Below are 27,562 nucleotides of genomic sequence, written 5' to 3' on the forward strand. Positions count from 1 at the left end.
TCGCCACCCATCGTTTGCAGCCAGACCAGAGCTGGGACAGGATGCGTTTGCCACTTACACACATGTAAAAATGTTCCCAGCAATCTTATCCCTATTCCATTACTTTCCAAGGACTGATTTTAAAGTTATCATGAACTCCGCAACAGTCAAATCTGTTGCTGATTTGGAGCTTTGGCTCCAGCTCTGCCTGCCCTTGCACTGGAGATGGGGAACGGCTGCAGACAGAGGGGATCACAGTAGACACATCTGCTCAGTGCGGATCAGACTGGATGCAGAAACATAGAATCACCAGGTTGGAAAAGACCTCTTGGATCATGAAGTCCAACCATTCCTATCTGCCACTAAACCATGCCCATGAGTACCTCGTCTACCTGTCTTTTAAACACCTCCAGGGATGGAGACTCCACCACCTCCCTGGGCAGCCTCTGCCAGTGCCCAATGACACTTTCTGTGAAAAATCCCTTTTTCACAGAAAGGGACACAGGATGTTATCATCTCCAAACAATGAAGAGTGTCTGGAAAAAACACTGAAAGAAACTCTTCTCTCAGAGGGACATTCTGCCTAACTTTCAAAAAAATACAATGACTTAGATGAAGCTTTACTTGAGCTTAAATAGAAATATTCCACTTTCTATAGTAGTAACTACTTCTTATATCATGACCTGGCAGTGGAGATGGGGACAAGCTGCGGACAGAGCCGATCGGGGCAGATACATCCCAGCGCGGACCACTCTGAACACAAGGCATTATCATTTCCAGAAGAAAGAAGTGTCTGGAAAAACTCTATCTGAAAAAAAAAACAAAACCAAACACGCTACGAAAAGCACAGCCTCAGAGGGACATCCTGTCTAACTTTGAAAGCATATATTTACTTGGATGAAACTCCGGCATGAACCACAGCCTCCCGCTCCCCGCAGCCCCCGCAGCTCCGTCCCCCCATCCCATGGCGGGGCGGGTCGCGGCTGCGCCCGGGGCGGCGGGGGCGGAGCGGAGCGGGGCAGCCCGGCCGCGGCGGTGAGAGACCGGGGATGGAGGGGTGCTGGGGGGAGGACGGGGTGCTTCTTTGTGCGGGGGGAGTTTCGGTGCGGCGCTGGAGCGGAGGAGGAGGAGGACGGGGGGGGGTGGTGGGGGGTGAGGAAGGACCCGCGCCGGAGGGGAGGCGGTGGGTGGCGATTGGTGCCTGTCAGCCGCCCCCCCAAAGCCCGGCGGTGCCGGCGCTGGGACCGGGGCCTCCTCGGCGGGGAAAGGCAGCGGATCGGCCCGAGGGGGGTGGGTTTGGGGGGCGATTTGCTGCGGGAGGGCGATGGGGGAACTTCGGGGCCGCTCCGACGGCGCCTCCCGGAGCGGCGGGGAGCGAGCGGGGCTGGGGCACCCCCTGCAGCCGGCATCGTGCTCGCCCCGGCCCGCCGCTGCCCTCCGAGCGGCTGGAGCCCGGGGGACCTGCCCTGTGCGTGGGCAGCGGTGCCCCCTGCCGAGGGGAGGCGGCTCCGAGCCCCCGGGCTTTGTGACCGCGGGGAGAGAGGGACCGGGTGCGGGCTCCGAATGGCCGGGTCGCGCCTTGTTTCTGTGCTGGTTCGGCGCTCTGCTTTGGAATAGACTCATTGCGTGGTTTGGGTTGGAAGGGACTTTAAAGATCACCCAATTCCAACCCCCTGCCATGGGCAGGGACATCCCACCAGACCAGGCTGCCCAAGGCCCTATCCAACCTGGCCTTGAACACCTCCAGGGATGGGGCAGCCACAGCTTCCCTGGGCACCTGTGCCAGTGCCTCACCACTCTCATGGTGAGGGATTTGCTCCTTATGTCTTGTCTAAATCTGCCCGTCTCCAATTTAAAGCCATTCCCCCTAGTCCTATCGCCACAAGCCTTCATAAAAAGTCCCTCCACAGCTTTCCTGTAGCCCCATCAGGTACTGGAAGGTCGCTATAAGGCCTCCCTCAAGCCTTCTCTTCTCCAGGCTGAGCAACCCCAACTCTCTCAGCCTTCCTCATAGCAGAGATGCTCCAGCCCTCCGATCTTCTTTGTAGCCCTCCTCTGGACCCGTTCCAAAAGCTCCATATCCTTCTTACATGGTAGATTCCAGAACTGGACACAATATTCCACATGAGGTCTCACAAGAGAGGAATAGAGAGGCAGAATCACTTCCCTCAACCTGCTGGCCATGCTTCTTTTGATGCAGCCCAGGACACGGCCTTCTCGGCTGCGAGCGCACATTGCCGGCTCATGTCGAGCTTCTCATCGACCTGCACCCCTAAGTCCTTCTCTGCAGGGCTGCTCTCAATCTTATCGTCCCGCATCCTGTACTGAAATTGGGGATTGCCCCAACCCAGGTGTAGGACCTTGCATGTTTGGGTATTGCTCAATGAGAGTGTGCGGTTTTTAGTTTATAAAGCAAAATAGGGATTTCTACATACAGACAGAAACTCTGTGCCCCATGAGCATTTTTTCCCTCTTCTGAGAACAATGCAGGCTTGCTGTACGCTTGCCCAAACATGGGCTGCCTTTTATTATATATTGGTACAGTGCCTAACGCAACAGGGTCTTCTTTTGGCTGGGCTCACATGCTAAAGACAAGTAAGAGCTCACTGGCACATCGCTATCGTGCTGTGTTTGTAACAAGTACCACCTGCCAAGAAGCTGGGACTTCACAAAGGAAGAAAGGTGGAATGCTTTGAACAAACCCAGTTCTTCTGTCTGTTTGAAGTAGCAGATGCTCCTCACCTGAGTCTCTTGTACTTTTTCTTTAATGTTGATGGCTGTATTTTTGAAAAAAGAAATGTTAACAACTTTGCAATGGAAGTGAAAGCCCGTGTGACATCTAACTGACTACTTCAAAGATAACACAGCACTTACCTTATACTTGTCTTTAAAAGGTTGCTGTGTAGCTTTGGTCCTAGACACCTGTGTGCACCTTTAGCCTGGGGAGATGCTACGTGAAACCTATCTGTCTGCTTTATGCATTTACAGAATTAGATCTTCATTTGATGGGCTTTTCTCTTCTGAGGCATTTTTTTTATTGTTGCTGTTTACAGGAAATCTTATTTGATATTGAGTACTGCAGATTGTTCACCTTGAGTTTAATCCAAACGTGTGATAGCAGAATGCTTCAAATGTACAAATTATCTGGGGGAGGAGGGGTTGGGTTTGTTGTTTAGCTCCCCTATTGACCTTTGGGTTTTTTCTTCCTTTTTCTTTCTTTTTTTCAAAAAACTGTTAATCTTTTTCAAAGTAGCTGCAAAGGGGAAGGAAAGTAGGATTTAGCTTTTTTTTTCCCCAACAGCCTTTTCAGTGGCTGTTTTTTATTTCAGTGCTGTTGCAGTCCTTGTGTAAATTGGTCACCTGCGGGAAACATGAGGTCGCAGTGCGTCACAGCGCCCACAGTCACTCTTCTTCTGTTCCTGCTGTGGATCCAGTCATCAACAGGCTGCAACAAGGCTCTCTGTGCTAGTGATGTCAGTAAATGCCTGATACAGGTATGAGTTCTGTTTCCTTTGTTTGCATTTAAGTGTTTAACAAGCTGTTCCGAAGCTGTGTCTTGAAAAGATCCAGCTATACAAATAATCAGCATTTTATGCTAAATGATGGGGGTTTTTTTAACTAAGTTAATTTGGTCTCCTGCATGTATAAATGCAGATTAACAACCATTTTATAGACAGTATTAAGTGCATGTATGTACGGCCATGTTTCTTTTGTTAATGGAAACATTTTCAGGTGGAGAATTAGGATTGTTAGAACCCACTACCAGTCATACTGTTAGTTTTCAGTCTTTCTTCTTTATTAGTGATATTGCAAACAAGCAATGATTTAAAACAGACATTTTATTATAAAGGTTTCTGCAGGCAACAGTTGTTTGTTTGTTTTAAAGCTTTTAAAGTTTGTTTTAATGATAATCTGTGATCCTAGCAGTTCGAATGTGCTTACCATGTTCCTGTATCTGCCTGAGATGTTCCCTGTATCCATTCCCCTTAACTTGCAATCTGTTCACTTCCTTAACTCTCTCAGCCCAGGCAGAGGGTCAGTAGCTGATGCCTGATGCTTTCCATAACATCAGGTTTGTACAGTTGATGAAAAAACGCCTAAAAACTCACATGAGAGAACTAACACGACCAGGGATAGGGACTTAACTTGTCCTAGAGTCCCTGTTGATCATGAGGGACCTGTAGATACTAATGGTAATGAGCAAGCTCTGAAAGCATGCAAATCTATCTTAAAAGAACCCAAACAACCAAACAACAAAAGCTAATGAGTTGAACTGGTTGGCAATGGATGTGAAACTCAAATCCAGCCATTGCTTTTGACTCACTGAATGTCTGTCTGCACAGTGGAAGAAATGGACTGAGACCAGGTTGCTTTTCTTATAGCAGGAGTTAAGAGTCATGGAGTGCAGCAGAACAGCAGCGCCTTTTGTAGCAGAATTGCAAACAATTCTGGTATCTACCAAGTCTCTATTTATTGATGGTGTATAAAGCACGCTTCTTCACTCCTTATTGAAAAAAAAAAGACCATCATGTGGTCAGTTGCGGCCTCTTTAAAAGACAGCATTTCATACTGCTTCTTTGTAGATTGGAAATGCAAAACCAGGGAGCACAAATACCATGTGCTGGTAATCTGCTAGTGTGCCTACTATAAAGGTATGGTGACAGTCTGAGAAGTAATGCAGAAGTGGCATGAAGGCATTTCCATGTTTACTTCATTTCATTGACTTCCATATAAAATTTGCCTCATTTACAAATAAAAATACTTGTCAGATTCACAAATCCATCCTGCAGAATGAAGACTGGCTGTACGCTGAACCTTCTTCTTTCAGGCTTCTGCCCTGCCAGTGCTTTAAAGAAAGAGAAACTGCTCCTTCTTTAAGCCCCACCATGTGCTGTACAGTTGTTAAATACAGCAGTAAGAAAGAGGCTTTTGCCTTTTACCTTTTCAAAGACAACGCCAGTGTTTTCGCTGGTGCGTTAAGCATTGTGCACTGTGACAAACTGATGCACTTACAAGTTCTTTCTGTTGCATTTTTTCAATTCTCCTCTAGGCTTGAAAGATTTAAAAAGTAAGATGCAAGTTGTGGCAATGGATATATGAGGCAGTTAAATAGCAAGTGCCAGTGGTACAGATTTGTTGATGCAGGGCCAAGTTGTTCTTCCAGATGAAGGGGAAAATGGGGAAGATACATTGTCTCCTTTTCCTGTGCCACCTGTGGAGTCCACAATCCATGAAAGCACAGGCAGCTCCTTCCTAAGTAATAGTTTACCTTCTATTGGGCCAAGCTTGAGACACGCAGCATTTAAACTTTATTTTTATGAGCTAGTCTGAGTAGAGCACAGCCCGCAAGAAGTGGAGCTAATGCCACCAGAGTCCTTCCTTGGCTGGGAATGAGATGGCTGAGGTTCAGTGCTGCATGGAAGAAGCTCACATGACTGTGATTTACTTGGATGCTTCGCTTGGATCCTTTACTTGCTTTGTAGTGATGCAGCCCAGTGCATGCAGAAACTCTTGCACTGCTTTACTTGTTGTAGGTGTGTTCTCTCTTTACTTCGTACAGATGGTGTGAATCCCTCTCTAAAGGATTTCCTCAAAATCAAAATTATATGCAATTCTCTGAGACCCTAAAGTAACCCAGGCCATATGAATTGTTTACAATTACAGGGGAATGCCGCTGTTCATTTTCACCGTCTCTTCCCACGAACAGGCCAGACATACCAGTCAGTATTCATTCTTTATAGAAGAACAGATCAGGTCAGACTAGTCTGATCGTGAATGTGAAGACTTCTAAAGCTTTGACTTAAAGCAATTGTCATCTTTCTTCTTGGCTTGTTTTTTCTTTTTCAAATGTTCAGTGCTTCTGTGGCAGAAGTACTGCACTGCCATGTGAGGGGCATGTTACTTCTTGGGTAGGCATACAAGTAAGGTATATCCATTTATTTATTTTCCCCTTTTCTTCCTTCTGGAGAAATCTGAACTTAAAAATAAATTACTTTCTGGAATGAGTTTGCTTGACTGTCACGTGACATTTTTCCCTAGCCTATTTTTATAACTGTTCTAATTTGGCAAAATCTGTGGCTTGAAACCAAGATAATGTCACTCAGAGACAACTGGGCGAGCAAACAGACTGTGAATGTTTGTCATCTGCATCTGCCTGCAGAAAGTGAGGCTGCCTGTCTTGGAGACATAATGAGAGAAAAGACCTGGTCTCTCAAAAAGGGTACAGTTAACATAAATATTTTTGCCAGCATGGCTAGAAGTCAGTCCAGTCACTACTGCTACTCCTTAGGAGCTGCTCTGCTTAGGGGTGGTCCCTACATAAATATTTATTTTGTTAGATCCAGAAGAGAGTATGAAACCAACAGCTCGCATGCATTTAGCTTTCCTTTTACTTCTTGAGGCTCTAGTTCCATTGGTGCTCTCGTAGTCTACTTATTTTTTCTGTAAGCAAAGTCCTATAAGAAAATAGCTTCAGGCATCTCTCTGCATAAGTTTAGCCTTCACAAAAAAAACAACTTTGTGGCTTCCTGTAGTTATTGAAGGAGTTGTGGATAAGACTTGGGAGTGCTGTCAGAGGGGGACCACAAAATTAGTTCCCTTGAAGACTTTGCGTGTCGCACCTTCCCATGTCTCTGAGATTGGGGCATTGAAGTCACTGACTGGAACCTTGCCTTTCAGGTAGGCCGACGAATTCTGGTTGCACATGATGTGCATATTGCAGTATTTATTCTAGCACATCTGTTGTTGACTTGGATGCATGGGTTGTTTTGATGTTTCCATGTGTGGAGGAGATGAGAAGGCCAGCTACGCTCGCTGGGTGGAGCAGAGGCATATATCGTGTCCTTGCAACATGGAGGAAATCCTTGAAGGTAGAAACTTCTAGGATGGGACGTTCCCACAATTGTTCACAGCAAACGGGTTTGAGGCGAGTCCCAGGCTGGCTCTTGCGGTGCAGAGGTACCTGCAGTAGTAAAGCTTTGATGGTACGCCCATGTTATGCTGGAAGCCGAGCTTTGCTGTCTCATCTGCAACAGCTCCTTAAACTAGTTTCCAGTGTAGGAAACAAACTGCTATAAGTCAGGCATGGATTTCAGATCTTTTTAAAGAGAGGTTGTTTTCTGGGGAATACAAACTTTTCTCTCCCTAACGCTACATGCCTGCAGTCACCTTGGCTGGTGTGGCATCATTCCGATTAAAACCTCTCTTTGCCTTTGTCTTCACCTCCTGTTAATTTTGCTTGCTTGTCATCTTGAAAGGATTTCCAAGACTTTTTATAAAATAAACACCACTCCTCAACTCCAGGGCTTAGGCATCTGAAAATTACTTTTGGTGTCTATGTTGTAGCTGTACTACATTACACAGTTGGGTTAACGAAACATTTCTGACTGTTTTGCTTCCCGGAGATTTTCTGTTATTAAACTGTTCTAGGAAAAAACATTAGCTTTTTTTCCTTTCACTCCTCCTTCCAGTTTGCAAAGATGCTGCCAGTGCCTTCAGGTCCTGTTTCTCACTGCACTGAGAGAATAGTCTGTCATTTCAAGAAAGCTTTGAAAAAATGCAGATGTTAAATATCTTGTAAAAAAATCTTTATTTGCTCTCTGGAGTAGAAGTATCTTTATTGTACGAACATGCCTGCTTCCTACTTAACGCTGTATTTTTAGACTGAGAGGCTTCTTTCTTGCCTAGCAAAATACATTCTTCGACGCACCTTCAGTAGTTCAGCTTGGGAAGTTGCCAACTTGACTTATGAGTAATATTTTCTTCCACTGACGCCTCACTACCCCCAGCTATGAACAGGGAACATTTCTCATTCTGCCTGGCTTCACCCATGTCTCATGTAAGCGTTCTTTTAAAAGATGTATCCTGTACAAGTATCCAATGTGGATGAGTCAGGCAGAAGGACTCAGGAGTGGTTAAGGAAACCATGTATGTGCAAACACATATGGAAAAACAGGCAGTTATTGCCCTGAATAGAGAGTTAAACTGTGAGAAGGAGGGAGCTGGAGAACTATGCAGAAGATTAATTAGGTCGTTCTTTCTTCTCTCCTCCCCCTCCCAGCTGAGGAAAAAAATAAAGAAAGTAAAAAAAAAAAAAAAAACAAAAAATTACAGTGCACATACGCCCATAAAGTTCCTAAAATACTGGTAGGTGTAGTGGTGCTGTCCCAGGTTAGTGCTTACACATACTGAACCTAAGCAGGGTTATTTTTATTATGTTTTATTATGTATAATTTAAAGTTACATCTAATTCAGTGAGAATACTCTTCTCGTAGATTCACACAGTGCAGTCTATAAGATTGAAACGACTTCATTTTACTGAGTTTTCTGGCTTTGATTTATACACTGCCTTTAATAGTTTGCGGAGAATTGCCTCCTCCCACGTACTGGCTTGTTGGTATTGTCATGTCTTGGTAAGTATGAAATTATTTGCCCAGTTTTACTGTTGATGAAAAAATACACAGGATTATTTTTAGTGCTAAGATGTGTTAATACTATTCTCTAGCCAAGGTAACAGGACTTTACTCATAGTTGTTTTAAAAGTTGTTTTATTCAGGCTTTTTATTCTCAAGACTGACACAATCTGTTTATTAAACAGTAAGATAAATATTTTAGAAGTGCGTCATTCATTCACAGAAGTCATGTTTCTAAGTTTGTGGTGTCTCCTCTTGTGGAAAAAAAATGTATATTTTATTAATGAGCGTGTTTTTCATCTTTCACTTGGAAACAGCATAGTGATAGATGCCGTTAATAAACTTTGAGGATGACAAAGTAAAAAATCTTGGTAGTCTTCCACTCTGTAAATAAAAATCCAAGACTTACCAAGACTGCATGCAGAGCAGGAGTTCACACTTGATCACACAGCAGGGCAAATAGTTCACATCAAACCATGCAGACAACAACAACATTAGTTTGTGAATTTGGTTTCTCTGCTGGCTTCAAGAGATTTGTGACCTGGAATGAAAAGTAACAGATCAATGAATTTATACTGCATTAACACATTGTAGCACGTCTAGAGCAGGGTTGGGAATTTGTAGAGCTTTAGTCCAGAATGGGGAGCCCTGCAGCTTCATTCACTGTTTTCTTAAACCATGTCCCCAGCTGGACGTTGCTTAGGCCTCACCCTCTGAATTGGCCTCTTCGGTCTTCTGTGGGCCTGTGAGAGTTGGCGCAAGCGAGGAGCGATCCTTTTGCAGCTCCACAGGCTGCAGATGTTTGCTGTCACCAGTTTTGAAGAACAAAGGAAGAACAGGAGTCGTGCACAATCAAGGGCATCTCTGTGCCTTGCCTAGCAAATGCACTCCTGATGTTTGGTGTAAAAATGCCTCCTTTCTTCACTGCCTGACGCTTCTCAACAATAGCAGCAAAGAATTACTTTAGAAGTGGAATTCTGCTCCTTCAGCTTCTTCCCAAGGCTGTGTTAGGAGTGGTGTCTCTAACCCAGATGCAGTTAGCTGAGGTGGAGCCTCGAGTGGTTACTCCGTGTTAGGCAAACTTCATGCCAAACCGCCTTCCTGCCCTTCCCTCCTGTCCATGTGCATCTTCAGACCACACAGTGACGTGTCCATCCCCTGCCTCCGAAAAAAGGGATCAAAGAGCAGGAATGGGTGTCATCATGTCCCCCATACCCTGTGAAGCACAGATGTGCCGATGGCTCTTCCAGTAAAGCTGGGGGTGGGAAGGAACCTGTGGTCAGTGTTTCCAGTAATGGGATTTTGTGTTCTAACCATTTGTGTGTAATGTAATAGTTAGACAGATGTCATCAAAGCCTAATTCTTAGAACGAGCAAATGTGACTGCTAGACTGTCAATATTTTGCATTATGGCATGATTCAATCTCATATACTGTCATCATGTAGCCACAGTCTTTTAGCTGAGCTGGAATTACTACTATGGATTTGAGCTAGAGGAAAGGAAACTGCCTGGTTTTTAGATTTCCTTCATCCATGTAGGCTGTTTCCATGCTTTGAGGTCTGCAAGCGTATGTCTTCAGCAGAACTACAAAATCTGCCTTCGGATTTAGGTAATATGAAGTGAAACATTTGTCTTGCTTGCGTGCCTTTTCTGGTTTTCTGGCTTAATAATGACTGAAGAAAAAGCTGTATTTATACCATTTCACTTTCTAGAGGCTCCAGAGGTGTATAAGTATCCCAAGGTGTCAATTTGGGGAGGGGGGCGAGGAGGGAGAGGATTGTTTTAATAATAGCAAAAATGAATCAGCTGGATCTGGGGGAAAAAATAATCCAGTCTCTGATATTGCAAGTGGAGAACAACGTGTGACAAGTATTCATCAATGTGCAGATTCCTGTGGTCAGATGCCTTAACCGAGTAGGTTCATTTTAGAATCTATGAATAGGTGTACTGGTAGGTGTTGTGTATCTTCTTGAGTATGCGCATGCTGCTTGTAGTAACTTCCTTTTTTAGCTAAATTATAAGGTATGCACACTATTTATATATAAAGAAGCATCCTTCTTTGAACTGTTGTAATGGGATAAACGTCCAAAGAACTTGTAGATTCAGGCACACATAGAAGTGCACACACCTTTCCCACAAATAGGATTTTTTTTCTTTCTTTCTTGCTTCTTTAGAAATCCACCTTTAAAAAAATAACCTTCCAGAAGATCCTTTTGTAAACTAAGATTCATTCTTTGGCTGGAACTGTTGTACCATTTACTCACGGAATTAGTGCACTAAGCTTTTTTAATGCTGTAATTTGAGTTGTGGTTTGAGGAAGCATTGCTGCACCGCATTAGCGTTTTACATCTGAGGTTGCTGTGGTGTAATGAGATTATGTTATTTTCAGGAGCTGTGTCAGTGCCGCCCTGGGGAGGGAAACTGTTCCTGCTGTAAGGAGTGCATGCTCTGCCTGGGCACACTTTGGGATGAATGCTGTGACTGTGTTGGTAAGTTGGCATTTCTTTGGGATTTTCTTCTTTTTTCTTAAAAGACTTCCTCTTGCCACATGCTGAGCTCACAGTCTTATAATAGAAGTAAAACACTGGGACTGGATCTGTGCTTTAGACATCTTACAGCTCATTCTGTGGGTACTGAATAAATTACTGTGGGGAACCAAAGACCTGAGGGCTCCATGTGCTCTACAGAGTGGGGGGTGGCCGTAGTCCAGGTATTGCTGGGTTAAAGTAATTGTAACTGGCTCTTAATTTTGTCTGTAAAACATAAACTTGTTTTGAAATTGTTGTCTTGAGGAAACTATGCAGCACCTGCTTCGTGGGGTTGGATGCTGTATGGAGGTTCTAACTATAAAGTTTATTGACAGATACCACAGGTGAACAATTTTAGATTTGAGTTCCCATCCTTGAGGACATGTAAATGGATATGGCCCAGCATTTTTATTGTTCTTTTATTTTCAAAAAGAGCTCTTTGTGGAGGGTAAGAAAGAGGCATACAAGTTCCTACTGTAGGATTGGATGACAGTCTTAACAAGAACAGCATTACTGCTAACAGGTAGTGTTCAGAGTTGCCAGATCTCTGCAAGTGAATGCTGCCCCAGCTCAAGAAGGATCTATCCTGGTTTCATCATGTTTTAAAAGCGCTGAGAGTTTCATCCTCTTGTGGTTGCTGCAAATCTCCCTCTGCTGCCATTCAAAATCCACCTGGCTTCCATGACAGGGATGCATCTTGAGTGTTGTACCTACTCTCAGCATCTCTGGCTGGCTGGGTCGTCTTTGAATTCATGAAGATTATTAGCTTCAAAATGCTCCTTTTCAGCACAGTCCATTGCTTCTCCTGTCCCACCATGATGTGAATATGCTTTCTGACATCCTACTTTTTGCTTGGTTCTGGCTAGCTTACCTTTGCTTTACTGTCTTTTAGTAAGCAGTGGAGTGGCATGGTCCTGTGCATGTATGACTCTTCCCAGCGGCATAAAGTATTTTCAGCCCCTGCCTCTGTGGAGGATATACATTTAGAAATAGCCCTTAAAGTTTGTTTTTCTTATTTGATCTGAAATGTATTAGTGGGCTCCTCAAAAAGCAGGGGAAAAAAAAAATCTTCTTTTTCCCCATCCCCTTTGCCCTTCCAATGTAATACTAAAGTGTGCTGTTGTCATGTTTGGTCATAGCAGTGCGAAATATGATAGTAGGTTATTTCCCTAGTTCAGAAGCTTTATCTGCTGTAGAAAGCAAGGCTTAGTGTGCTGATCTCTTCTAGGGGAGAGGAAGAACCTAACTCTTGGAATTGAGGAAAAAAAAGCTGACTTCACAAACAGGGTTTTTTTTTTTCTAAATCTGCAGATTACTCACTGTTCTGTTGCTCTTTCCCATGGTGTTATCCATCAGAGAAGTTAATCAGGTTTTAGGTTTGGTTTGCCAGTACACACTAAACTAAAACATCTCCTTATGGTTCTGTGGGTTCCTCAGACCTTGTTGGTTCTATGATGTGGTACTGTTCTTCTCTTTAGAACAGGGTCATCCTTGCTGTGACCTTATTCAAATCGGGAAACAGGAGCGCATTCCATACCCAGCTTCCTGGAGACAGTTCTTTGCTGATACTTGAGCTGATATTTAAATCTCTTTATAAGCTGATTGCAGATACCAATAGGTTGTCATGTCTTTCAGGTCATTCCTGCTCTGAGGTCAGGAATTACCTCCTGCCTTCCAGCATTAATTTTACTTTCGGTCTATTGTTGTCCTGTCTTTTGCGTGGATCTTCTCTCCTGTCTCTGACAGGGACAAAGACACTGGAGTAGGAAGAACAACAGGTTCCTCTTTCCTCTGTTTTTCTAAGCTTGGTGGGTCCCTTATGTAAAGGCTTGTTTGCTTCCATCATTTCAGTAGCCCATTTCTGCATCTTCTCATCCAAGAAAGATGGATTGGGACTGAGTACAATTCTGTCAGCTGGCTAAAATCTCCATGTGAGAACTGTGATGCTGGAAAGGAACTTCGATTTTCAGTAACAATAGGTAGAAAGAGATGGGTAAGGCAAAAGAAGGAGAAATACTAAAACTGAAAGGATTATTGTATAGCTTATTACATTTGAATACATCTGTGTGTTTGTTTCTAGTGCAGGAGACTGAGCTCTAGCACAGCAGCATAGTTAGGTTTTAAATTCTGGTCATCCAACTTTGTCTTAAATCATTGGCTTCCAAAACAGTGACGTAGACATGGTCATTCCTTAAGCTTTTTTATTTTCGCTTTAACCAAAGCTACTCTATTGTGTAACTATTATAATTATAATTGGAGGAAAATTTTTCAAAATGAGAACAATCAGCCACTGGAATCATCTCCCCAGGGAAGTCGTGGATTCCGCAGCATTGGATGCTTTTAAGATTTGGCTGGACAGGATGCTGGGCCATCTTGCCTAGACTGTGCTCTTGCCAAGAAAGGTTGGATCAGGTGATCCTTGAGATCCCTTTGAACCTGATATTCTGGGATTCTAATTATAATTAAAATACTTCTAAAAAATAGCCAGAGGGAAGGATCTTTGTGGAATGAGCAGTTACCCATTACACTACAATGTTTTCTTGCTACCATTTTAAGATAATGTTTTTGCACTGGATTGATTGACACACATACTGTCTACATTCTTCAGTAATTTGATAAACAATCTTGATGTTCTTTTTTCCCTTCTTAACAGAGAGATTTGTTTTCTGAATCCAGCGTTATGCAGAGGGGCATCTAGAAAGGCTCGCCAGTTTCCATTTCAGAGCATTAATAGAATAACACAAATTAAAGTCCGTGTCTCTTGATGTATCTGTACAAAATTTTTACCAGATTTGGTATCTTCCTAATTAAATGTTAAGCGGGCATCCTTTACTACAGTTGTATGGTGAATATTCCAAGTGCTTACTAAAAGGTGATAATGCAGTGACAACATCTGTGAAAAACAAACCTAGTTGAGATGAGTAAGAAAATAACTGTTTATGGTAAGATGTTTGCGTAAGTATAGTTATTTTTTTTTTAGTGTGAACTGATGTTTGGAGGAGAAGCTTTTTTTTAATTCCTTCCTACCTAATACTTGGCTCACCTTTTTCTATAGGAGCAGACTATCTTCGGTTGTTCGTATCATTAAATGCTGGTAATACTAACCACTTGCTTAAGATTTGCCAGATCTCCTGCTAATCATCATGGACTAGCTTCACTCTGTTTTGTTCATTATGGAAATATATAGATTGAAAAGATTGTGCTCTGGTTAAAGATGATTTCTGAAGCTGGAGTCCTAATGTATCTGCAGCATAGGAGATGCTTCTCTGGCTGTGTGGGGCAGGTAGACTTTGAACATTTATGTCCCATATTGCTTTGATACTTGAAGGATTGGTGTGCTTTGCAGCTGTGGCTGACTAAAACTGTGCCTGTGAAACTACCCCAAATGGTATCCAGATGTACATGAGGACAATGGATTTCTGTCTCTTGCCAGGTGACTTCTAGTAGTGTTTTATGGCTTCCGAGTTTAAATATCTATCCAGATACAACTTTTCTTTTTAATCCCAGTTGTTTCAATGTTCAGATTAAAACAAGATACCCTCCAGTTTCATTCCTAGTAATAAATGTTAGCGTTTGAATGGTTAATGAAAAACTGGGACCTGTATTGCAGGTCATGAAAACATTTTGTAGGAAGTGGCAAAGAGAAAAAAAGATTACAGTGCTTCAAGAAAGATACTGTGAAAGACTCAAAAAATAAGGAAGAGGTAACCTGGAAATAAGCAACTTGCCTGTAGTGACCCTTCCAACTAAGCAGCAAAATGAGGTTCGTTCAGCTGTCTCTAAGCAGGTAAAATAAGACAAACTCTTGCTCCTCTCTTGGCAGTTATCTTTGCATCTCTGGTAGGCAGCTAGAAGGATCTAGGGCATTGCTGGAGCAGATGAGATCAAGTACTTGAATTGTGATTAAAAGTTGCATGTACCTCAGGACTTGACAAGACACTATCTTCATTCAGTCGTAAGATTCTATTCCGGATTTATGCTAGTATCAATGATACTGTTCTTTGTCCCTTTTCCCAGGAGAAACAAACCTTTCTTTGAACTCTTCATACTCTAAACTGTAATGCTAGCATAAAAAGGGAAGCGAACTGCTGTTTAGGTGAGGTTTTTCTTTTCACTTGGATCTCACAAGTCACAGGTGTGTTTTGTGGAAGGCTGCAGAGGTCTGAAACCTGCTCTTACGGAAAGCTCGTTCTGTTGTATTTGGTGGCACTTCTGCTATTGACCTAAGAGTGGGATAGATATGAAAGGGCTCTCTGTTCTACTTAGCAAAAAAACCCCCAATTTTAGTTTCCTAAATATCCCTGCCTGTTTCAATGACAAGAGCTTAAAGAGTTTTGTGTAAGTTACCATTTCATTCCTCTGCAGGTATGTGCAATCCTCGCAATTACAGTGACACCCCTCCAACATCCAAGAGCACTGTAGAGGAGTTGCATGAACCAATTCCTTCACTTTTCCGAGCGCTGACAGAAGGAGATACTCAGCTGAACTGGAATATCGTTTCCTTTCCTGTGGCGGAAGAACTGTCACACCACGAGAACCTCGTTTCCTTTTTAGAAACAGTGAACCAGCCACAGCATCAGAACGTCTCTGTTCCAAGCAACAATGTCCACACACCTTACTCCAGTGACAAAGGTAATGAGTGTAGTGTCTAAGTTCCTAATGTTTCCTCTCATCTCTCCCTGGAGCCTTCTTGGTGTACGTTCTTTGTTTGTGCTGGGTTCTTCTTTTCCCATAAAGTGTGAAAAGTTCAGTCTAATTTTGAGCATGATATAACAAAATGAGTGGGGCAAAAGTATGGAGGAACATGGAAGATAGATGTTTAAGTGTCTGATGATCTTTGGAAATGCTGAACCACTTGAGTTCATTATCTCTATAATTCTCCTGTGGCATGAGGCAGTTTGTTCAAGTTACTTCACATGCACTGGAACAATGTGTTCTTTGACTTTGAAGAAGTTACCAGTAGTTTATGAGACAGGGCAGATGAAAAATTGAATCCAAATCATGTGTCAGTGTAGAGGGAAGCAACTGAAATGCATGGCTTCAGAGACTGGAGAAAACCAGATGCCATAAAAATGGCATCAGAGGTTGGAGAAAACCAGATGTATCTGGAGTAGATGTTTATTTCTTTCATCTGAGCTGGCATAATTTGAACTCTTTAGAAGGATGGTTTGTTGGAAATCCAGGATTAATAGTAAGCCTGAGTAAGATTAGCAAGATCACTCATTATGTTGAGGAAGAATATGTGACAGACAGTCTTAAAAATAAGTGGTTTTGGGGTGGGGGTTCAGTGTATGGAATCATTACTCTTGATTTATATCCGGTTTTTTATATTCTCATATATTCAGTTTAGAGGACAGATTTCAGAATATTGCTTGCTGGAGAGGCAAAGATGAGAAGTTTTAGGTAGTAAGAACAGTGGGATAAGAAAAATACTCTGCTTCTTGGTTTCCATACTAAACTTGAAATATTTTTCCCTACAAATCATTATATCAGACTTAAAAGAATCTCATAAACAGTTCATAGGGAAATTGCTTCTTAACAGGGAAAAAAGAGCATCTGATTTGTTTTATTAGTGTAATTAATGCTTTGCTTCCTTCCTAACACACACTTTAAATATTCGTAACTCCATATGTTGCTGTGGTGGTGGCTTTCTTATCTTATCAATGAAAGGTAGAGCAATTGATGAACACGCTGCTTTTCTATACCATTGTGAACCTTTGACCTAGTTAGGTTTCTAAGTAGGACTGCTGTTCATTAAATGGGACCGTAATGGCAACTTTTCTAATTTCCTTTGGTTAAGGCACGTTAGAAAAATAAATTAATTCCAGAACTGGGAAGCCAGATGGTCAGAAAGCATTTCATTCATATGTCTTTGACGTTATTAAAACGCTTGCTTGCCATTATGAGAATGATGCAGAAAGCCATGTTAAATGGCAAGCCACAAAAAGCCCTGGGTGCAAACACTGCAGTATTTTAAGATGTAAATTATACTTGGAGGGGGGAAATTATGCTTAGAACAATCTTGACTATATCTCACTGTATGTAGGTACCGCAGCCCAGTTGGCTGTTCCCTGGTAGTCCTTTACTCCCATATCAACAGGATGGGCTAATGATAGTTTTGGATTAAACCTGGAATTTGAATTGCAACTCAAGGATGTGGAGGAGTTTTGAGTTTAACAACACAGACAAACACATAACACTGTAAAATTTTCTTAGTCAAAAGTCTCCTTTACTTCATTTACTAAGAACATGTTCGAGATTAGGTTGAGAGAGCTTTCACTGGAATGATGACAGTCCAAAAACAACAGTAATATTTGGAAATAGTTACTGAATGCCACTGGTTTTCAGGCTTCAGTAGACATTTAGAACAGAAATAAATGTCAGAGCTGTTCTTTTAGTCATTGGCTATGACTCCTCCATCTTAGTAATCAGTGAAGAACTGGAAAACATAGAAGATGGCTTTCAACATCCTATACTTTTAAATATCTAAATATGCAAGCCTGTTGAGGAGTATCTCTTTTCTTGGTCACAATATGGATAATTTTGTAGTGCTTTGCTTTTTCAGAAGTCTTATTAAAGTTTGCTCATAAAAACATGGATGATTCAAGCCCTGAGAGCAGAAGGATGTGGAAAGAAAAGCTGGCTGCTAGCCTTGTTCAGTTGATGTTTATTATGGTGGAAGCAAGGACAGCTGTGGAATTTTACCTCTTGTGCTGGATGTTGTGTGAGCCATGGGGTAGCATTGATTTTAATACTGTTTTTGATGAGTTCATTGGGGAAGCAGTACCCAAAAGGTGGAGGGGTAGTAGGTCGAGAGATAAAGAGCCTTGTGAGGATGGACCTAGAGAGGGAGCCCAGGAAGTTGCTGGAGTTAAATGGCTTCTGCCCATGCAAAGTTCGCTCACACTGTGGTTTAACAAGCTTGGATGTGTTAGAGAACCATCGAGAGAGAGATTGGCTCTATGTGTATTTGTGTGTGTGTGTCTGTGTGTGCGCTCAATTGCAGTAAATACAAGCATAGCCTGCAGTGGAAGAAACTTGAAGACCGTCTCTTTACCCTTTCTGTCTCCCCAAATGTGCTGCTAGGCTTGAAGGCAGATCTTGCAAATGGAGACATCCTTAAGGTGAATTGCTAAGCAGTTGTATTCAGGGCTGTGACGTTCAGAAGTTTGAAAGAATATTCCTGCGAGCAAGAAGATAGATGCTTTATATTTTCTTTACAGTGCTGTGCCTCCTCCATATTGTGGTTCTTCTGTGGCTCCTTGCATGCTTCACCCCAACATCTTCACCTTCTAGTGGGAGGTGTCCATGCCCACATCAGAGGGGTTGGAATTAGATGGTCTTTAAGGTCCCTTCCAACTCAAACCATTCTGCGATTCTGTGAACGTGGTGTGCTGGCAGCAGCCTGTTCCATTGCCTTTAAAGGGAGGGGGGCTAATGAGAGGTAGATTTTTGGTAAGGATACAGTAGTCTCTGTGCTGTTCTATAATACGAGTACATCCGAAAATTTGGAAAAGCTCTGCCTACAAATACCCCATGCTATGTCATGTGATGCAGTTCTGATTTTAATTTCAACTCATGTTTGTACAGGGATGGTCGAGGGTGCCACACTTGCTTGATGCAGCTCTGGGTTGAAAAGCAGAGAAAAGAAAAGCAGCACCAGCCACAGGACCCAGCAAGTTTCTTTGCCTGAGTGATGTGAAGCCACTGGCCCTGGGAGGGGGTGGGGTGTGGTGGGACATAAAGCATTCCTTTCTCGCCCCAGCCTACTGTGAGTCCAGCCACCAGACCTTGAACTTCCCCGTTATTATCTTAATGAGTGTCTTCCCTTTCCTCCTGTGAATGGCCTTTTAATGCTTTAGCTGCCAAAGTGTGTGTGCACTGCTGGAGTTGCTGTGGTTCCTCGTATTCGTAGTTTCTGGTGTTTGAGCTGCTACTTCAGAGACGATTGCGATAATTATTAATCTAGAGCTACATTTATACTTCATTATTTTTGCTTTTCTTTTAGCTGATACCCTCAGAGCTCTGAACTGTGAGTTCAGACGTTTAAATAAGCTTAATTGTTTCAGATGACAGGATGTTGGCGAGAGAGAGGGGAAATAGATAATCTTTTGGCAACTGATGAGACAAATTCTGTGTTGTAGTTAAGGATTTCTGACTTACAGTGCTTGGTGACACAGGGGATGGCATTGGTTCTGCGCTTCTTCTCCCCTCCAGTGCCAGACAGAGGCTAGAAATCCAGTGAAGTGGATTTACCTCCATATTTTGCTAGGAAGATATATATATATATAAAAATGTTTCTTTTCATAAGTTCTGATTGACATTTCATATGGTGTGAATTTTAGGGTTGTCCTATGCAGGAGTTGGACTTGATGATCATTGTGTGTCCCTTCCAACTCAGGATATTCTAAAAAGTGGTATGGCTGCTGGATGGGCAGTGAGCTTTGTGCAGTAGTTTTAGAGCTACTGATAAACAGACCAGCAGACAACTGAACTTACGTAGCACCTTTAAATTCAAAGGTGGCCTACATGGAATTGTCAGTAAGTAGGATCTCCCACACAATCTTAACTGAGTGTGAATTGGGGGGGTGAGAATGGGGAGAAGGTGAGAAACTCAGGTTCTGAAAACAAAAAAAGGGGGAGGGGGGGCTCTGTAGCTGGAAGTCCCCTGGTGCTGCTTCCTCCTCCTCTCCCCACCTCTAGCCTGTGGTCCTTACTGCATAAAAACTGGTCAAATGCCAATGGAAAAGCTGTTACTGCAGTAGGTAACATCCTTTTTGCCTACACTGAGGGAGCCAAGTGACGACTATGTAATTAGGTTTGTGTAATAATTTAAATACTCTCCTGGATCCCAACTGAGCCTGTAGGTATGTCTTTTTTTCCCCTGTGTAACTCTGTTTCTGCAGCCTGTAAAGAGGGATTTAATGCTCAAGGCAAGGAACTCTCCTGCTTTCAGCAATTCAGCCTCAACCCATGCACACAGACGCTGCTGAGGAGGGGAGCAGGAATTGTCTCATGACAAAGTACACCCTGGGCAATCTGACTCCTTCAGACCTGGCAAGGCTTGGAGTGAGCAAGACTTTAGAAATTATTGGGTAACATATACCCAGAGCATGTACTGCAGCTGCTTACAGGAGCTACTAGGAACCAGACAGATGTACTGCCAGCTCTGGCCTGCCATGTACAGTCTGTCCTCTCCCCTTCACAGCATTTTTGGACTGGTCACTCACACTTAAAGTCCTTGGTTGTTGCTGCCACCTTAATAAGGTTGAGGTCTGGCTCGTGGTTTGGTCCTGGGAGAGTGGCCAAAGAGATCAGTCTCTTGAGTCTTACAGGGTCTGACTGCTGTCATCTGGTTCTGCCAGGGTTATGAGCTGCCTGTCTTCCAGCGTCCTTCCTCCTGGAGATATCTTTACTCATGTAAAAGCACACTTCAGTGTTACTGCTGAAGAACTGGAACTCAGGATGGATGGGGCTCTGAGCAACCTGATCAAGTTGAAGATGTCCCTGCTTACTGCAGGAGGGTTGAGTTAGATGGCCTTCATGCTCTCTACCAATGCAAACCACTCTATAATATTATGATTCTATGAAGAAAGGCTTATGTGCCTCTAGCCAGAGCATGATGCGCAGAGGGAACATGCCAGACTGAATGGGTCCTCGTGGGAAGAGAGCGACTCTGGGCATTTCAGTCCTCTGAGGAGACGGTGGTTGAAAAGAGCAGAAGTTGTCTTTGTAGTGAAGAGCTAGGTGATGCCTCTGTGTGGGTCAGAACTGCCATAGGGTTTCTCAGCAGTGCATTAAAAACTGGATGCTGCTGCTCTGAAAACAAGAGGAGCAGCTGGGACTAGTCATCTATCAGCTGGGACTAGTCATCTATGAGGAGGAGATGCTATGAGGAGGAGTAAAATGGGAAGGAGCCCTGAGGTAGACAAAGTCTGGGCAGTGAACCTTGCTTTTGGAGGAATAGCAGAGGCAAGACTGCTTGCACAGGTGCCAATAAGAGGCACTAGCTGCTTCATACATCCTGCTGCTGGAGGTGGACTAGAGCTTGGTTTTCCAGAGATGCTATTGCCGGTTGTGCCCATCTGTACATGTGCTCTACTGTTTGTGTTACAGCCTGCTTTTCGAAAGGCTGTACCTGTGTCCTGAGATGGTGTGGTGCATGCATTGGTTGGATTCTACTGAGCAGCAGACAGGAACATCAGCCATAGGTAGTTCAGTTGTTTTTGCATCCTAGGAATCACAATTTTCTTCCACAAGAGGGTTTTTTTTTTTTCCAAGTTTCAGAGGGCATAAGCTGATGAATTCGGCTTCTCTAGAATTTCTAAACTGGTACTGTCACAGATAAGGCTAACGTGAAGGTGAACACAGGCATTCCCTTAAAACAAATGGGACTGGTCATTCTCTGGTGTGGAGACAGACTGCAAGTCCTGAGAGTGGCCAACCCACCTCAGAGTGTGCACAACTTTCCTGACAATCTTCCCTGACCTACAGGCATCCTTTGCATGTTGCAAGTAGGAATGCAATGATCAACATGAAAACAGTGAGCACTTCTAGTTACTCTTGGGAGAGGATTTTGGTTTCTTTAAGGAGTTGTTCCACTACTGTCTAGAGAGAGCCATAATTCATTTTGCCTTTTCAAGCTGATCCAGAGTCTAGGTCACTCAGATGAAGATGGCATCTCAAAAGCTGATTTTGCAGCAAGACATTTTCTGGATTAGCCAGGACTGCATGTTTTGGGGCAGAGTCTGTATGTCTCCAGCTGATGCCTTCTGAGACTGACCTTACTTACAGCATGTAATGTCAAACTTGAAAAATTACTAGAAAGGGATTAAAGGAGTGAATTGGGATTAAGCAAGAGGCTATAAAGAGTATGAATACTTCTCAGACTTCTGTAAGGTTCCTGTGCTTGCACACCAGAACTGAACTGGATGACTGAGGAGATACTGGTGCTTAGATCTCATGATGAACACTGCCTGGAGACTCACCTCTACTTTTTCACACCCACTTCCACTGAAAACCTCCTGTGAGGAGTGAGGGGGACAGATAGCAGGGAACATCTGGGCCTCCTGAGAAAGGAGGCTGTATGCTCCTTCTTGGAGCCTTGGCAATCTTGTGTTTTTGTTGCTGGTGATGAAATATTTTGAAGTCCTTGTGTGATCTCCATAAAAGGTGGAGTTGCTATGTAGCACCTAGGTGGATTCTTGTTTATGAGGCTGTGGTGGCTGCATCTCCCTACTGCTCTTCAGCTTTGGCTGAGCACTTCAGGTATCATTGAATCATAGAATAGTTAGGGTTGGAAGGGACCTTGAAGATCATCCAGTTCCAACCCCCCTGCCATGGGCAGAGACATCCCACTAAATCAGGCTGCCCAAGGCCCCATCTAACCTGGCCTTGAACACCTCCAGGGATGGGGCAGCCACAACTTCCCTTGGCAATCTGTTCCAGTGTCTCACTACTCTCATGGTGAAAAAATTCTTCCTGATGTCTAGTCTAAATCTGCCCCTCTCCAGTTTATACTCATTGCCCCTCATCCTTATCACCACAAGCCTTTATGAACAGTCCCTCTCCAGCTTTCTTGTAGGTGTGTACCTGGCTGGTCACTCTTTGCTCATGCTACCATAGCACGTGTTTCTGGTTTGCTCTTTTCCCTTCCTCTCTGGGAATAAAGTATTATTGCTGAAGATGTAGATTTGTTCATTGGTTTTAGGCAGCAATTTTATTCTTTGAGAACTCTTCCTCTGGTTGCTGTGCCTCAGCCTTTATTATAAAGGGTCAAAGAAATAGAAAGGCCAAGAATGGGACAGGACTTAGACAGTATATTTTGTTGATAATCTCAGCAGTACTTCAGGTACTACACATTTTCTTGGGCAGCTGCAGCTTTACTCGGAGCCTTCCTGCCTTCCTGGGAGCAGAAAACTGCTTCAGCTATGGGTCTGCCCTTCTTCCCCAAGGTCCTTATTAGCTGTATTGCACTGTATATGGTGTCTGCAGGAAGTGTACGTCAGTTCAGAGCTGAACAATGCAGTTAATTCTGTCTTGATTTCAGTGGGCTGACAGCATGTCCTGTGACCCTCTTGCAGCTCTTGGGTAGTAGTAAAATCATTTGACAGTGATCAGCATCCCCTCATACATGTTTTGGCAAATGATAATTTTTACAACAGGAGGCATGGTTTCCAGATGTCATGGAGGAGAATGTGTCCACAGAAAAGCTGGCAGCTACATTGTCTTCTGCTCTATGTTGTGCTGTTCTTTGCCACATGCCCACAGAGATCGTCTGTTGTTGGTGCTGGGGAGACTGATTGTATAGATCTTATGATGGCCTGTAGGGTGACGGGGATGCTTGCTGGCCTCACCTCGCCTATGGACCTCAACTTAGGAACTTGCCATGAGATGTGCATACTACTCATGTTGCTAATCTATGGGGCACTAGTGTTTTCAAGAAAAGGTTCTGGTGCACTCCAACCTCCCAAGACTTACTCATGGATTAGTACTTGAATAAATCCTATGGTTAACAACTATACTGCTCTGAGAGTCCTTCTCCTTATTTCCATAATCATTCAGAAAAGCCCCCACTGTCTTGATTCACTATTTACATTTGGATTACATGTTTCTAATCCACATTGAAATGTGGGTCAGTATGTTTCTCCTGGATCCACACGCTGTTAAGTAGTAATAGGGTAGAAAGCTCCTTGACATCTCCTGCTTAAGAATCATGTGCGAGTGAGACATCCGTGTTTGTAGACAGCTTTCAGTGGTGGTTTTTCTCAACGTGTGCCAGCTTATGTCAAGTGTGTGATGCAGTGAAGGTGCTTTGGAGGATGGATGAGTAACGTTACACTGTAATCACTCAGTCAGTGGAAGAAAGCCGGTAGAGTCTGTCAGCTTGGAGAACTGGAAGTAGACTGAGGACGGATGGTTTTGTGTTGTAGCTGTGGTGAATGCTTCAGCTCTAGTCTAGTAGTAAAGCTGGTGTTCTTGCTATAAAAATAAGAAAAAAGTATTCAGTTTCAAGTGGAGGAAAACAGGATTCTCTAGCTCTGTGATTTAAGGTAGTTTAAGAATATGGTTCAGTTGGGGGAGGGGGATGTTTACATAAGTTCAATAAGTTGGATTTGGTATTTTTCAAATAACTTCTCTGTAGCGTATAGTAACTGCTGTGAAAGTGGTACCTTGGTGATAAAGATATTACCTTCAGAGGACACGTGCTTGCTTCTTATTTTCGCATAGCCCATCCTTACACTTCAAAAGATATCCCTTATAACAGTGGGACACAAAAAAATTCCAAAAATATTCTTGCCTGTGACTATTGGAATAAGTTAATAACAGGTTGAGTTGTAGATGCTGAAAACTTGAAGTCAATAGATCGTGCCTTGGGTCTCTGTCTCTTCTCTCTGCTTTCACTATCACTTGTTTTTTCTTTATGCCTCATGGTCATGATGTTTTGCAATTCTACTTCAAAAGCTGCATATTTAATTAATTTTTAACTAACTTGAAAAGATGTTTTAAGTCCTTTTAAACCATTTTTTTCTTCTCTTGGTTTAGAACACATGTGTACTGTGGTGTATTTTGATGATTGCATGTCAATACATCAGTGCAAGATCTCTTGCGAGTCCATGGGAGCATCCAAATACCGATGGTTCCACAACGCCTGCTGTGAGTGTATTGGGCCAGAATGCATCGACTATGGCAGTAAAACTGTAAAATGTATGAACTGCATGTTTTAAAGCAGGAAAATTGTAATATAGCAATACTGAGGCCAAAGTAACCTCTCTCAATTAAAGAGATGGTGGAGTGCCTACTGGTGGCAATTAAATGTACCTGGTTGAAAAAAAAAAGATGTATAAAATCTGAAAAGTTGTTTTTTGGGGTTGGTTTTTTTGTTGTTTTTTTTTGTGGTTTTTTTTTTTAATTCATGTAAGCAAGGCTAACTAGTAGAAGTTTCAACACTATGTTTTAAGTTTATTTTTCTTTATTTCTACTCAAATGGTACAACAACATCCTTGCTGTTCTGATTGCTTTCCTTTGATTTGAAAGTATTGTCTATACTGGTTTTCAGAACGTAGTACTATATCTTGTAGTTTAGAGTAGCGAAACATGAAGATTATGGTAATGAGGTTCCCATCATCTAAGCTCAACAAATAATTAAATGGCTGCTAGGTTGAAGGGGCTGTTTTTTTTGTTTGAGTTTCTCATTTTGTTTTTTTAACTTTATTATCTTCCAGTTTTTGAGCTTAGCCTTCTATTGCAAAAATGGTATTGGAGGGAAAAAGAAAAGTTCGTGCTTTCTTTTCAAGTTCAACTCCTGGGCTGTCATGGATAAAATCCTAACTTCTTAGAAGGGCTGCCCAACAAAATAATGTGTATGGGACACTTTTCTTCCAAGTTTCATTTGCTGTATTCTCCCAAGTATGTTGGGGCCTAAGTTGCGTCATTTATATGTATAAAAAAAATACATTTCAGCCTTCTCTTAGATACCAAAATAAAGCTGTTAAGTGCAGTTAAATCTCCCTCCTTTTGCACTGTTCTCTAGGGTTGCTTACTCCCTGAATACTCCTGTATTATGGATTTAACAACTAAATGAATAATGAAGAAAGAAATTATGTGAACTAGCAAGTGGTACAGGGTTACCAGTTGAGCAGGTGGCCGTCAGCATGTTCCTGTTTAGTAGTTTGCTGTGAATATTTATTCCAAAATGGCATTCTTTTATTTTCTTTCCCATGAAATGTCATCACTGAGGAAGGGAAGATGTGTCTACAAAGGCAAAATTAGGATATTCTGAGCTTAGAACATTCAGTCCATTTTTCTAAGTAAGCATTTCAATATGCTGACAGTTACATAGCTGTCACTGTGTCCCAGTTAGGTGTCCGTTGATAATGGTACTGAGTACAAGGATAAAGTGTATGAGTAATTAGCAATCAGCTTTTGGTATTTATAATGATGTGCGTTTCAACTCCTTGAAATGTTTTTTTAATGCATATATGCATATGCGCACACAAAAGAATTTGACTATTCATGCTTCTGTCACTAACCTCAGTCTGGAGGGATTAAACTGTTTTCTAGTCACATCTGCCTATCTGTACCATGTACAAATGAAAGCAGTCATTTTAAATTTATTTTGTTGAAAGGTTTCCCTGAATGTTTTTTTATTTTGTTCTCATGATACAATTCTTTCAATAAGATGAAATAATAATAATAATAAAGAGATCATCCCTTGTGAAATAACATTACTTTTTTCAGTCTCTTTTTCTGCTATTAAGAAGTACTTGAAAGATGAATGTTTATTGCTTTGAACTAGTGGATAATGGAATACCTTCATAGTTTAAACTTGCAATTAAGTAATAAAAAACCATAGACGTGAATAGAAAAATTTAGCTTATCATGAAGAAATTGTTCTTCCTATATTTGACAGTTCACATTATCTTTTCTTCTAAGCTTGAGTTTCTTAAAATGAATGGAGAGAAAGAATATGTTAGAGTAGCTGTGATTGTTTTTAGCTGAAGCGTGATGCATCATTGTTCTGGACCGAGATAGGGCACATACAGTAAGCATTGCTACAGGTCGTTTGCATCCTTCAGATTCTTGCAACGTTAAATTATTGGAAATGTTATGGTAGCTCAGAATCTTTTTGTGGGAAAAAACAAGGCTGATGTTTCTGATCCGGTACCTGCTGCCCCGTGGATCTGTGACACCATCTCTATTTACATCATCAGAATTTCACTGTCCGGTCAAGTCAAGGGAACAGCAAAGGTGGGGAGGACTGGCCTAGCAGGTGTCCAGGAAACACTGTGGGCAACAGCATAAAAATGTAAATACAGTTGTCTGTGTTATAGTGGCCTGAGAATGGGCAGTGGGGATGCACCTTTTGGGGCTCGCCTTATTTTTTGTATTTCCTGATGCTGTCTAGAGTTTGCTGTAAGTGTTGTGTGTATGCAAATGTCATACAGCAACATCCAGTGTATTTTACTACAATGACTGTTTTAAGAGCTATTTTAATAAAAAGACATTATTGGTTCATGTGTTTTCTTTCTCATTATTTTCTCAGGGCAAATGTTACCAGGAAGCATAGTATAAAAGTTACTGACCTTAACGGATGGAATAATAGAGAAAATTACTAAATCTTGAGCATTTTTTATCCTGAAACTAAAATTTTAGTTTAAGTTTTTTCTTGACATAAATCAATAAAATAAAATTAATAATAACATGCTTCAAATACTTTTCTGGGTAGGAGTCTTCTGCAGGTAAAGCATCAGCCAGTTTTATCACGGTCCTTTAATACAGAATTGTAAATCACTGAACTTAAAGAGAAGAAAAAAAGGCAATGCATATAACAAGAAATGGTTCTGACTAAGAAGGGGGTGATAGCCCTTTGCTGTTCTTTCTCTGAAATTAGAGAAGATTTTGTTTAGCTGCTTTGCTTTTTGGTTTTGGGTTTGTTTATTTCTCCCCACAGGCACTTGTTCCTAAATTTCAGAAGCATTGATACCATGCAGAGGGAGTGGGTACCATGGTGGTCATAACATGATATTGCTTTCCTGTCATTTCTTATGGTCCCTAGCTTGCTTTTATTAATGCATTTATTGGATTTTACATCTAGTACTTAAAAAACAAATATAAGAACACCTGCATGTATCTCTACTACCG

At 42.3% G+C, this 27,562-nt stretch overlaps 1 protein-coding gene across 1 annotated transcript; it reads left to right on the plus strand.

The window, feature by feature from the left end:
- Positions 1–861: 861 nt before the first annotated feature.
- TWSG1 (twisted gastrulation BMP signaling modulator 1) lies at positions 862–26,933 on the plus strand. The gene is made up of 5 exons (XM_054057397.1): positions 862–1,014; positions 3,309–3,473; positions 10,780–10,879; positions 15,284–15,550; positions 24,464–26,933. Exons 1-5 carry the CDS (start codon positions 877–879, stop codon positions 24,643–24,645), a joined length of 852 nt encoding a protein of 283 aa, XP_053913372.1. The 5' UTR covers positions 862–876; the 3' UTR covers positions 24,646–26,933.
- The last annotated feature ends 629 nt before the right edge of the window (positions 26,934–27,562 follow it).

Source organism: Cuculus canorus, chromosome 2, assembly GCF_017976375.1.
Source record: "Cuculus canorus isolate bCucCan1 chromosome 2, bCucCan1.pri, whole genome shotgun sequence".
In the NCBI taxonomy this organism is placed as follows: domain Eukaryota; kingdom Metazoa; phylum Chordata; class Aves; order Cuculiformes; family Cuculidae; genus Cuculus; species Cuculus canorus.